We start from the raw sequence: 13,085 nt of genomic DNA, 5'->3' as shown, positions 1-13,085 counted from the left end.
GTTACCATTTTGTGATTTTATTTTTTAAATTTTATTTATTTATTATTTATTTATTTTTAAAACTTATATACCGCCCGACTAGCAATAGCTCTCTGGGCGGTGAACATAGATACAATAAAATACAATATAATACAAAAACATCAGTCTAAAATCAAATTTCACAATCTAAAAACAGCAAAGGCTAAAATCAAATCACAAACATTACAATCATTAACAAAAAATTAAAATGCCTCGGAGTAGAGAAAGGTTTTAACCTGGCACCGAAAGGATGATAGTGTCGGCGCCAGGCGAACCTCCTCGGGGAGACTATTCCATAGTTCAGGGGCCACCACTGAGAAGGCCCTTGATCTTGTCACTGCCCTCCGGGCCTCCCTATGAGTTGGGACCCGGAGGAGGGCCTTCGTAGCAGACCGTAGTGTACAAGCCGGTTCATAGCGGGAGAGGCGTTCCGACAGATATTGAGGTCCTGCGCCGTATAAGGCTTTATAGGTTAATACCAACACTTTGAATTTGGCCCGGAAGCGTATTGGAAGCCAGTGCAAGCGGGCCAAAACAGGTGTTATATGGTCAGACCGCTTCGTTCTTGTTAGCAGTCTGGCTGCCGCATTTTGCACCAGCTGTAGCTTCCGAACCGTCTTCAGAGGTAGCCCTACGTAGAGCGCATTACAGTAATCCAAACATGAGGTTACCAGAGCATGTACTACTGATGTAAGATCCTCCTTACTCAGGTAGGGACGTAGCTGGGCTACCAATCGAAGTTGGTAGAACGCATTCCGTGCCACTGAGGCTACATGAGCCTCAAGTGACAGGGAAGAGTCTAGAACAACTCCCAGACTACGCACCTGTTCCTTTAGGGGGAGTGTAACCCCATCCAGGACAGGATATGTATCCACCATCTGATTGGAAAAACCATCCACCAACAGCATCTCAGTCTTATCAGGATTGAGTCTCAGTTTGTTAGTTCTCATCCAGTCCATTGTCGCGTCCAGGCAACGGTTCAGAACATTGACCGCCTCACCTGAGGAAGATGAAAAGGAGAAGTAGAGCTGCGTGTCATCAGCGTACTGGTGACAACGCACTCCAAAACTCCTGATGACCGCACCCAACGGCTTCATATAGATGTTAAAAAGCATGGGAGACAAAACCGAACCCTGCGGGACCCCACATTGGAGTACCCACGGTGTCGAGCAATGTTCCCCAAGCACTATCTTCTGGAGACGGCCTGCCAAGTAGGAGCGGAACCACTGCCAAGCAGTGCCTCCAACTCCCAACTCCGCAAGCCTCTCCAGAAGGATACCATGGTCGATGGTATCAAAAGCCGCTGAGAGATCAAGGAGAATCAACAGAGTTACACTCCCTCTGTCTCTCTCCCGACATAGATCATCAAACAGGGCGACCAAGGCCGTCTCAGTGCCAAAACCGGGCCTGAAACCCGATTGAAATGGATCTAGATAATCGGTTTCATCCAATAGCGCCTGGAGCTGGTCAGCAACCACTCATTCCAAGATCTTGCCGAGATATGGAACATTTGCCACTGGTCTGTAGCTGCTGAAATCCTCTGGGTCCAGGGAAGGCTTTTTCAGGAGTGGTCTCACTGCTGCCTCCTTCAGACAGCCAGGGACCACTCCCTCTCGCAAGGAGGCATTTATCACTTCCCTGGCCCAGCCAACTGTTCCCTCCTTGCCAGTTTTTATTAGCCAAGAGGGGCAAGGATCTAGTACCGAAGTGGTTGCACGTACCTGTACAAGCACCTTGTCCACGTCCTCGAACTGAACCGACTGAAACTCATCCAACAAAACATAAGACTGTGCACCAGACACCTCACTAGGGTTAACTGCTATAAAATGAGTCTAGGTCCTGACTAATGCGTAAGATCTTATGCTGGAAGTGCTCAGCAAACTCATTGCAGCGGGCCACCGAAGTATCTACAGTGTCCTGAAGGCCTAGATGGAGTAGCCCTTGGACAACTCTAAAAAGCTCCGCTGGGCGGGAGAGAGATGCCTTAATAGTGGCGGCGAAATATTGTTTTTTCGGCGCCCTCACCGCTCCTATATACTGCTTGGTGAAAGCACAAACCAGCGTATAGTTGCATTCATCAGGAGTTCGTCTCCATCTCCGCTCAAGCCGCCTCCTATCTTGCTTCATTGCCCTCAACTCTGGAGTATACCAAGGAGCTGAATGAGCTCTGCAAAGGAGAGGGCGCGCAGGAGCAATCGTGTCGACAGCCCGGGCCATCTCCGCATTCCACAGATTAACCAGGGCTTCAACAGGAGCACCGGTCCTATCAGCCGGAAAATCCCCCAGAGCCCTTTGAAAACCTTCAGGATTCATTAGTCTCCGGGACCAATTTAATAGGTCCCCCACCCTTGCGGAGGGAAAAGGTCGCTGAAAGTCTAAACTTCAGCAAGCAGCAAATTTTGTTGGCTGCACTCTCATTCTCTTCTCAAAGTGGATAGCCAAACAGAATTTTTTTTAAAAGGGGGGGGGGGACACAATGACAATAGATTCACACTCTTCTGTAGTGGCACCCTGATGATAGAATGCCTTCTTAAGAGAGGCTTGCAAGTTACAGTCCTTTCGTACTAGGTGAGATTTTTGTTTTCTAAGGTATTTTAAATTTAAATCTTTAAATGCTTTTTAATGGTGTTTTATACAATTTTCTGCTGGTGGTTTTATCTGTTCTATTTTTAATGTAACTGTTTGCTTGTTGCTTTTTAAAAAAATGTTTATGGCTTTTAAATTGTAATGTTCACCACTCAGAGAATATTCATTATTGGACAATATACAAATCTTCCTGTTGATTCATGAGAGGGAAGGGGGTGGGCTCCACCAACCCGTACGGGGGAAGGGGCAGCTTTGGTGACAGCAGGCGGGGATGGCAAGCAACACTAGAAACAAACTTAACTCCCTTGAGTAGGAACACTTTCTATCATCACCCAAAGAACTGAAGGGGGTTTGAAAGGGGAATGGCTGCTTATGATGTGCACATTCAAGCCACTTTCCCCTTTATTGTAGTTATTTGCATTATTTCAAATACCTGAAATATGTTTAAATAGAAACATGAGATAACAGAAATGTGCAAGCACAACGTCTCTCTCAAATGACGTTCAACTATGTTCCCCAGCCTTACAGGTCTGCTGATCTATGCCATTATGAATACTAGAGTGAATGGTACACTGTCAATGCACAAAACTAGCATTAAGAAATATCTTGAACAAACACTCAGTTCACAGGCTATATGGACAAATCACAAAAAGGTGAGACGTTTGACATTAGAATTGTTTTATTTGTATGTGGATCCACAATCTATACAGGATATTTACAATGCATGAAAATGGAAAACTGCACAAAATACAATTGAGGTATAAGCTAAGAGCACAGTATGTCATGTTTCAATAAATAGAATTCAAAATTTGTAAACTAAGTGACAGATAAATGCATCTTATTTTTACTAAAACCATACAAAATATCTGTTTTTGTATCACATGAGGTAGAGGCCAGTTTTGTGTCATGTAATGCAACTACAGCAATTGCAACTGTAGAACTGTACATCATTGGCAAAACATTGAAAATTGTTGGTATGCACCAATCTTTTTTAGACTTTTTTTTAACTCCAGTAATTCCACTTGTTGCCTTGTTTGCAGGACCTTTCTTCATTCTGTAAATTATACTTTATAAATGATACTTTTTAAAGATCTTGGTCATATACAGAAAGGTACTATATATTTGTCCAAAGACTTTTGTATGCCCAGCTGGACTTGATATATATTGAACAGCAAACCACAAGGCATATTACAAACTGATTTTAAAACGTCAAAAATGATCTTGCTATATGGCATGGTAAATTGCTGTTCAAAAAAAATGTCAAAGGTCCTGTTGAGCACAGAAAAATCACATGTTGCTCTAGAGTGTGGAAATATATTACGATATCATCAATAAATACTTTCAAAAGCATTATGAACACATACAAAATAGAATTTTGTTAGTCACATTTCTTATTCTGGAAGGCAACATAGCTGCATCAGAACATTTCGAGACCAATTATTTGAGCGTATTCACTAGAATGATTTTAGATACATTACAACTGTGCTTCCTTTCTCTTAAAGTGAGGTATTTGAAGGATATAATAGATTGCTATACTTAACAGGATATTTATTTTTAAAAAGAACTTGTTTCACTTGTGCTTGAAGATTTCAGAGCACTGTAGAATTCAAAGCATCCTCTAAATTGTGGGTTTACTACAAAGAACAGTTGTGCAATCTGTTACATGTGTGACTTTTGCTTTTTTAATAGAGGGCATCTGCAACAAAAATTATCAAAATATTTCCAGTACAGAAATTATGGATTGCCTCACATTACCACAGATGCAATGAATGTACAAGTTGTAGAGAAAGTATAATAAAGAAATCAAGCTGTCAGTTGCTGGACAGAGATATTTTACAGCTGCAGCATAAGTATTTCAAGCATAGGGTTACAAGTGAATTAAGTATTTTGTTGCATTATATTATCAGGGTTTTAAAAACATGTTAATGATATCTATTTTTCTATGTTCTCCTGTATAACACCCCCCCAATTTATGATTTTCTACGATCAAATGAGCTTTAATATAGGGAACTGACTTTAAAGTGTTTTGAGGTCAGCTACATAGCCTGATGATAACACCTCCAAGGTATAGCAGTCAGCCATTCACATAGCTGCTATAACTGAAAATTCTGCACGTTCAAATAGAAGCCAAGAGAAAAGTGGAAATACTGTCACTAGGGGCTCCAAAATTTGGGCTAAGCAGCAGCGAGTAGGCAAACCGTGTGGTAGCACTCTATATTTCCCATAGCATAGTCTATTGCAAGGGTTGCATTACAATACTTTGACTATGTACAAATGATTTTACACCTATCAATATATTAAATATATAATAAAATCAATCCAAGAATGTAAAATATACCCCAAAACTACCATATTTACTTTAAATACTCAAGCTAAGTGATATAAGTCCTACTGAAAAGAGAACAATTTGTCTGAATGTATTTTGAGACTTTGCTAACGCATTTTAATCTAATGTGACAGGGTTGCATTTTCAAGTTCGGATGTCTTCAGGGCAGCCACAATGGTAAGAGAGATCATTCCTACATTTTGTGCAGTGTCTATTGCCCTCTGCACAAAACCTCTTTTTAATGTTAAAAAACAGGGATGCCAAGAAGCAGATTTTGTTTCTTAAGAGTGCTCTTGGCAGCCTTGCTTCTAGGCATTCCTTAATTGCAGTTTAAAAAATGTTTTAATCCTTTTCAGAAACATTAATGGAAAAGGCAAATTGGAAAACAAGTCTAAAAGGCCAACACACAGATGACTTTTTAAAAAAAGCCTTCAGTAATAATTAACATACAGAATGAGCATGCTGAAGCTAAAAGAGCAAATTCAAATTGACAGGATAATTTGTCATAGGTTTCTGTACATGGGTAAAGTCTTATATGCAATTGAAGCTATATAGGCATGGAATTAATCACCCATAAGATACAGCATGTTAAGAGATCAATGTAAGAAACTAGCTGCTGTAAAACATAGAATATTTACAATTTACTAGAAAACTATCTCTTGGTGACTATGGACACCTATGGCACACTTCTATGTATTAATTACTTGACATCTACAAGAAAGTCTTATGCAAAGGAGGCTGAAATTAATTGTTCAATACAAAGATTACAATGATTTCTTTGATTATATGTTTGTGTGTGGTTTGGTTTTACAAATTTTCAGAGATATAAATAATCTGAAAGTGGCTCTCTCTCTCACAACAAATTATTTCTACCACAAACACTTTTTTCTAAAACATAACCAAAATTGCCACATGTTGAGCTCCAATATCTGTTGCAACTAGACCAACATTTGAGACAAATGCTGCTGGCCCTTGCATTTAATTGCCACATGTCTAAATAGAAACATGACAGTAATTACAAATTCTGACTTCATTCTAAAATTCACTCTATAAACCATTTCTGCATAACAAACAGTGGAAAATTTGGGCAGAAAGAATGAAAGCACTGTATAGCAATTACATTCAGAAAGGATTTTGTCAAAGTTCAATCTATGGCGGTGGCTCAACTTATTCTGTAGCAAGGATGAGAAAATTGTGGCCCTCCAGATGTCACTGGACTCCAAATCCAATCAGCCCCAGCCAGCTTGGTGAATGGTCAGGGATGATGCAAGCTGTGGTCTAGCAACGTCTTGAGGATCACAAGTCCATCCCTGTTCTAGACCACATCCAGCTTCTCCTTGTATTCAGGGTAGGAAAGCAGGCATTGACTGAATGCTGGCATCCCATGACAGAGTAAACTACACACTCTTTCTCAAAGCCAATCAAACATTACATTTATTGCTCGTGAAAGGTGTCAACCAGGTAACTCAGTTATTGGTCAACAATTACCTCCACAATCACCAGGATACTTTTCCAGCTGCTACAACCAGTTATATTACTACTGGTTAACAACCAGCAACAGTTATTTATTTATAACATTTATAACATGTATATACTGCTTAATCATTTGTATTTCTAAGCAGCATACATAAAACTAAGACCATACATAATAACAGAAGAACAGTAAAAGCATGATAAAACCAAGCATTACCTTAAAATGCCTGCTGGATCAAGAAAGTTTTAATCATAACACCTGAAGTTCAACAAGGAGAGTGCCTGTCTAATCTCAGCTGTGAGGGAGGTCCATAGGCTTGGACCCACTACACTGAAAACATGGCTTATACTTGTAACAAGTCATGTTAATGCTTTCCATCCAGTTAATGCTTTCCATCTCTACATGAGAGACAGTCTCCTGAGATCACTAAGAGCATCCGATCAGCTTACTTCACCCCTTGAACACATAAGCAAGTTACAGATTGAAATGAATAGAGTTGTTATCCTACCATACCCTATACTGTAAAACAGGCATATGTGATACTAAAATCTATTCCTTATCCCATTTGTATGAAATGTGTTAAATAAGATAAAAAAATTAAGCATGCGCAGGTTGCACATGAAAGAGAAGTATATATGAACAAATTACCTGCAAGACCAACAATGGAAGATGCTTACCTACTTTGAAAATAGAGATGAAAGTAATCATAATCTATTCTGGCAAAATAAAATATTTGAAGTTGGTATATTTTATTGCAATGTTATTTAAGGAAGCAACCCTCCCACCTAACATGTGAGCAATGTATTTGTCATTAAATTTTAGCCATTTCTTCAGTAGCACTGCACTATAATTGAAACAACAAATAAGACATGCAAAACATATTACAAGTTATCCAGAAGGAATACAAAATGGATTGTTAATGGTTCATATCCATCCCCGGGAAAAAAACACAATGTGGGCAGAGACAGTATTTTGGCACTTTTAGTGTTTTAAGATTTACATTTTAGGGAGTGTAATCTAAAGCATTTCAGTAAATGACTATAGTTCAGTCCCAAGACTAATAGATACTAATCTATTATGTCAGCTCCAACCAACCCATTTTCAAAAGCATTGTGGTGATGCACAAGCTGGGTGCATGCAGAAGTAATCACACCGTTGTTTCACTTGGTCTTGAACTTTGTCCACAGACTAGGCAGCTGCGTTACGGAGTCCTGCAAGTGTCTATTCTATCCCCCATGCTACTTAACATCCATTCAGCAGCTGGAGAAATTGCCCAGAAATTTGGGGTGACGTACTGTTAATAGACACTCAACTCTACTTTTTCTTGCAGGTACAATGGTTAGTGCCTAGTTAGAGACTGAATGAACAAGCTCAATCCAGATGGAACTGCTTATGATGAGAGGTTGAACAACCTGTGGATTTATCTGTCCTAAGGTCAAACTTCCCCTTGAATATAAGGTTTCCAGCTTTGAAACATTCCTGGGTTTTCATTCTCATGTGGTGGCTGTGGCCAGAAGTGTTTCAGCTTATGCAACAGCTGCATTTCTTTCTAGTTAAAAAGGTCCTTGCTATTGTTTTGCGTTCCCTGGTCATTTATTTACTGGACCATTAAGTCTCAGCAGATCCTGTGCACTCAATTCATTTTAGAAGTGATCTTGCATTTTATTTTGCAGGTATCAATTCTTTGTCTATTTTGTTTTATATTGTCTCCTGCTAGGTATTATACATGTTATAGTACCATTTTATAGTATTTGTTTCTTTTTATTAATTTAGTTTGCTATACAAGACACCGGGGGCTGAACAGCTGAAAAACAGCAGATATAATTGAAAATAATTTTTTAAAATGTGGTTGTGTAAATGGTCCTTACATAACAAACAGTATTTTAAAGTTACAAAATAAATGCTCCAGATGCACATGTAGCAGACTTCCACAGCATGCAGATCAGGTAAGTAGATGCCCGCCCAATGCAAATATGGATGAACATCACTACCTGTGGTGCCAGCTGCTTACAGCAGTGGCTTGCTAAGTGAGGTGGAGCCACTATGCTAGATTCTCAGCAGGTAGGTATCTGATGCTTTCCGGGAGGTAGAGAGAGAGGTGGTGGGGAGATTGGGCTACCAATCTGGCTCTCCTGCCTATGCATTTGCACTGAGCCAACCTTCCCACCACCTTACCCTCGTGGTAAGCAACAGTGACTCACCTGCTGGAAAGCTAGGGTAGTGGTTCCATCCCATCCAGAAAGTTGCTTCTGGTTTGGTTGTGGAAATGCACATTTCCATCCAAAATGCAATGTGCATCCTACACAGTTTTGCAATCTGTTACATGCAGCACCTATATATAACTAGAACATGGCAAAGCAGGTAGAATTTTTGTGAAATATATTTATCACACTGGTGTTTATGTTCAGTAGTCTGAACAGAGTCCCTGGATTTTGGTAACGATTTCTTTCCTCTCCCCATCCCATTTAATATGGTATTTGAGCAATTTGACCATTCTCTACATGCTCTTAAGTAATTCATGTAAGTAACCTATCTTACCTTATGTATAATCAATATTGAACAATTCTGGATTATCCAAACTTTGCACACATTTCCACCAACAAAAAATTCATCCATTCAAGTTCTTTATAGGTAACCATCTTTTGGGTGGAAAAAATCCATCATTTTCTTTCTCTGCTTCTGTTAATATACTTCACGTATCTGGTTTCTGATCAAGAAAAACTCTGGAACTGAACTACTTATTTACTGGCACCAGACTATTACCAAACTAAATGTCAGATGCCCCAATAAAGACCTTAGCATTTCTTTTTAAACGAAATAAAGGTTTAGCTATGCTGTTTACAAATGATAGCAATTTTACCGTATCATTTTTTTAAAAAACCACCATAAACATCACTTCCACAATGTCATGGATTCCATTTGTTCCCCCTCAACTTTTGTAATATTTTAAAATGTCAAGACCACCCACTTTCATGCTCTCAAAGAAAATCTACACATAAGAACTTTATTGCTAATGAAGTAACCCACTCGGCTGATGGTTAAAATTGTCACTCTACAAAATTAGGCTGACATTTTCAAACTTCCAATAGTGTTTGGGAATGCTCAAAGAACGGTATGAAAAGCAAACTTGTCTGTCAGAATCTTCTGAACAGTTACCCAAAGAAACTGAGAGTGAATACAGTTTTGAAAGTAAAGTATCTCAGTTTCTGCTTCAGCAACATTTCATAACAGCATTCAACAGGGTACTAAAGAATTTCCATGTGGCTTTTTAACACTTAGTAATAGGCAGTTAAGTGGGTGAAGATTTGCGTTTAAAGAAATGTTTGCTATTGAATAATTACCAATTAGCAGTTCTGAATCCAGCATTAATAATCAAATGAAATATCAGAATACAACAACGCAAGGGAGTAAATTCTCTACAATTTCTCTCTTCCTTTAGATTCTTGGAATTGTAAGACCCTTTTATGAAAATAGATTGCATGCAGTGGAAAGCAAATATGTGGATGGTGCATATTTGAAAAAAACAAAATTGCATTCAGTAAAAAATAGATAGTCCTCAACATAGCTTGTAAAATAAAGGTACACTGAGAAGTGTAAAACGTAAGGTTCTACCCAACAATTCCTCTTCCTCTCTTTGTGCATCCCCAAAATCTGCTCTGGAGGCTCCTCCAACCTTCTAGAGTAGTTTTTAGGGTGTGTAGTGGCTACAGGGGAGAGGTGAAGAGGGGGATGTTCCACTGTGCAAGTGAAAGTCTGCTGCATGAGCGGAATAGTAACATTGGATATAACCCAAGGTTTTGGCATTGCTTATAACTGTCAAGAAAACAAAGGAAAAGCAGCATAAATACAGATTTTGTTAGTCTGGAAGTTGTACAAATGTATACAGATTTGTATGTATTCATTGGACACAATCTACTGGGAACTTCTCTTGTGCAAAACATCATTGAAATGATTTGGAATTGCAACAACTCCTGCTTCACTGATGCTGCTTGCATAAGAAAATTTCCCTATGATTGTCCCCAAAACGTTTGCTGATCCATGGCTTGACTTCTTTCTCCTTGACAAGGAATTTATTAGCCCTGCTGAGAAAGTACAGATACTTTCTTGTTGGCACTTTATTTCCCTTTGCCATTTTTTGAAGACTTCTGCATCTGAAGTTTTAATTCCTTGATCATCATCTCTAACTTTTGTCTTGCTTCTCGTTCCTGTCTCAGTTCATCTTGGAGCTCTTGCCTATCTGCTTCAGCATGATCCAGCCTCTGTCTTAGCTCTGCCAACTGCAAATTTAAAAAGGGAGAGAAAAGGTTTGAAAACTTTTGAATGTATCCATCCATACAACTCTAGAAACTAAGCAGAAACTAGAAACAAACAACTTAAGTGAAGTATGTAGAATAATCACAATGTTACACTTTTATTTATTAGGCTATTATCCCATCCTTCCTCCAAAGTGGCTTAAAAATAGACACACACACACAAGAAATAGGCAGCATTCTGCACACAGTATTGGAGTCCCTCTACCTCTCCCCTCCCCAAGCACCCTGAGGTTTTGGGGGTGTACAGGGGGCTACAGGAAAAAGGAGAGGAGTGGGGTATCAGTTGTGCAAGCAGAACTGCAGCATCAGATACAATCTATAATATTTACTTCTTAACGTTCATATAGATTGGCATGGCTGCAAACACCAGAAGGAAATAAAATTAATGAATATTTGAAGTTATCTACTCTAGGTGCTTTTTCTTTTCCTTTCCTAACTTACTGTTTGTAAATTCGTTGTTTTGTCTGCCAAAATCCCACCGCTTTTTTGGCACAATCACTCCTACATTAGCACCACATCCCAGCCTTTGTAAGCTTTGAAAAAATTAAACAGCAAAACATATTAAGGCAAAGGAAGTAAACTGTAATAGGGAAGTAACTGAATTAAAGAGATAAGGGCAAGGAGGTTGCAATAGTTAATGCACCAATACAAAGTCTTATTATAGTCTATTATATGTGCATGGAAAGAAGTGTTGTATATATTATATTCCCAGTGCAAGATTTTAAAGAGAACTAAGGTGATGCATCATACATTGATTTTCAAGCTCTAACAGAGGATGAATGGTGGTTCGCTTGTCTTATTTCAGAATATTTGTATATTATCTTCTAAATAGCTGTATGCCATATGCTGAATTTAAACTGTTATAGCATTTTAAAGATATCTATATTTATATGATAAAGGCCCTTTGCCTCTATGGAAGCATCTTGATTTGCAACACTCAGAGCCTTCACTAACTGATGCACTGACAAAAGGAAGAGGAAATCTCCTTGTGTGTAGCAACCAGTTACTTTACTACAACGGCTGTTCTCTGAGAGATATCCACAAACAGACTATACATATGATGTCCTCCTGATGATCACTAAGTAAAAAATCTACAATACCATTAACTAGGGAGGAGATATCCTATCTCAGAGATTTGTAGCAGTGGGCTCTCCAGAACTCTGACCAAGTTAAAGCTCAAAGGTGGGAATTTGCAACAAAATATTGCAGCATATTCTGAGCTTCTAACATGAGTACTAATGTTCAGGGCTCTGGCCAGCTTGAAACAGAACCTTTTCCCCACTGTGTTATAAGTGCTAAAGGGCTTAGGTTCAGGTTTGGCTGCCAATCCTGAAACTGAGCACTTTCCTACTATATTGGATAGGAGTGGGTTCTGGAGAGTGGGAAATGAAAAGTGTGTCTTTTCATTCTCTGCGTTTGAAGCTTCCCATACAGTGTTGGCAAAGGAGATTTTTTCATCATATCGCATACCTAAATCCCCCTTCCAGAATACTATAAGCCATGGGTTGCCAACATAGCACCTGTGGGAACAGATGTGCCCACAAACCTGCCCTAACACCTACAGGTTCCCATTCGCCCACTCCTCCCCCCTGCTGAAACGAGGCTTGAAAGGAATTAGCCCTTTCCTCCCCAGCCTGCCAAAAACACTCCTCCCAAAAGTCACAGTTAAGCCTGAAAGGAACCTTCTACTGCCTACAACAGAAGGCTTCTTGGAAACCTAATTTCAACTGGAGGAAAATTTAGGAGGGTACAACTGGGGAGGAAGGATTATCTCTTCCTTCCACAGCTAAACCCCACCATCCAAAATGGCCTCCCCCCTGCGGCAATTTTGATCTGCATGTCATGACTCACAACAGTTCTCCAGTTTGTTCCCAAGGGCCCAAAAATGTTGGCACCCCTACAAATTATGAGAAGCTTTTTTTAAAAAAAGTGGACACCCTCAACATGTTGGTATCTCTGGGAAATAACTGAGTGAATATCCTTGCCAGCAAATGTTTTTCCTCTTGTAATTTACAAATTAATATACTTCAGCAAGTTGCAAACATGGAACAAGTTCAGAGGAGGGCAACAAGGATGACCAAGGGACCGGAAACAACGCCCTATGAGGAGAGACTGAAAGAAGTGGACAAGCTAGTACCCTCTTAGCTGGCTAAGAAAAATATTTGCAGGCTAGTCACTTTTATGGGCTTACTTACAAGGCCACATTAAACTCCAGTCCACGCCTTTCACCTACCCAAAGAGAATGGGTGAATGCGAGGGTCCATTCACATAGGTATTTATGCATTAAAGTCCTGGGTCTCATTAAAGGATGCTGGGGAGGGGGCATTCCCCAACACCACTCCACATGGATAGCTTACATGGCCAGAGC

At 39.6% G+C, this 13,085-nt stretch overlaps 2 protein-coding genes across 4 annotated transcripts in view; both read right to left on the bottom strand.

Annotated features, from left to right (window-relative positions):
- CLDN11 (claudin 11) overlaps positions 1 to 13,085 on the bottom strand; it is a 72,558-nt gene that overhangs the window by 28,466 nt on the left and 31,007 nt on the right. The window lies entirely within an intron of this gene.
- The window catches only part of SKIL (SKI like proto-oncogene), a 40,841-nt gene continuing 31,021 nt past the window's right edge, over positions 3,266 to 13,085 (bottom strand). For all 3 annotated transcript variants that reach the window (XM_061637304.1, XM_061637303.1, XM_061637305.1), the window contains one exon: positions 3,266 to 10,681. In XM_061637304.1, the coding sequence (XP_061493288.1) occupies positions 10,520 to 10,681 (162 nt within the window). In that variant the 3' untranslated portion in view covers positions 3,266 to 10,519. The remainder of the gene's footprint in view (positions 10,682 to 13,085) is intronic.

Source organism: Rhineura floridana, chromosome 7 (assembly GCF_030035675.1).
Source record: "Rhineura floridana isolate rRhiFlo1 chromosome 7, rRhiFlo1.hap2, whole genome shotgun sequence".
NCBI lineage: Eukaryota > Metazoa > Chordata > Lepidosauria > Squamata > Rhineuridae > Rhineura > Rhineura floridana.
The sequence above is the reverse complement of the archived record's forward strand: the minus strand, read 5'-3'. Positions and strand labels throughout refer to the sequence as shown.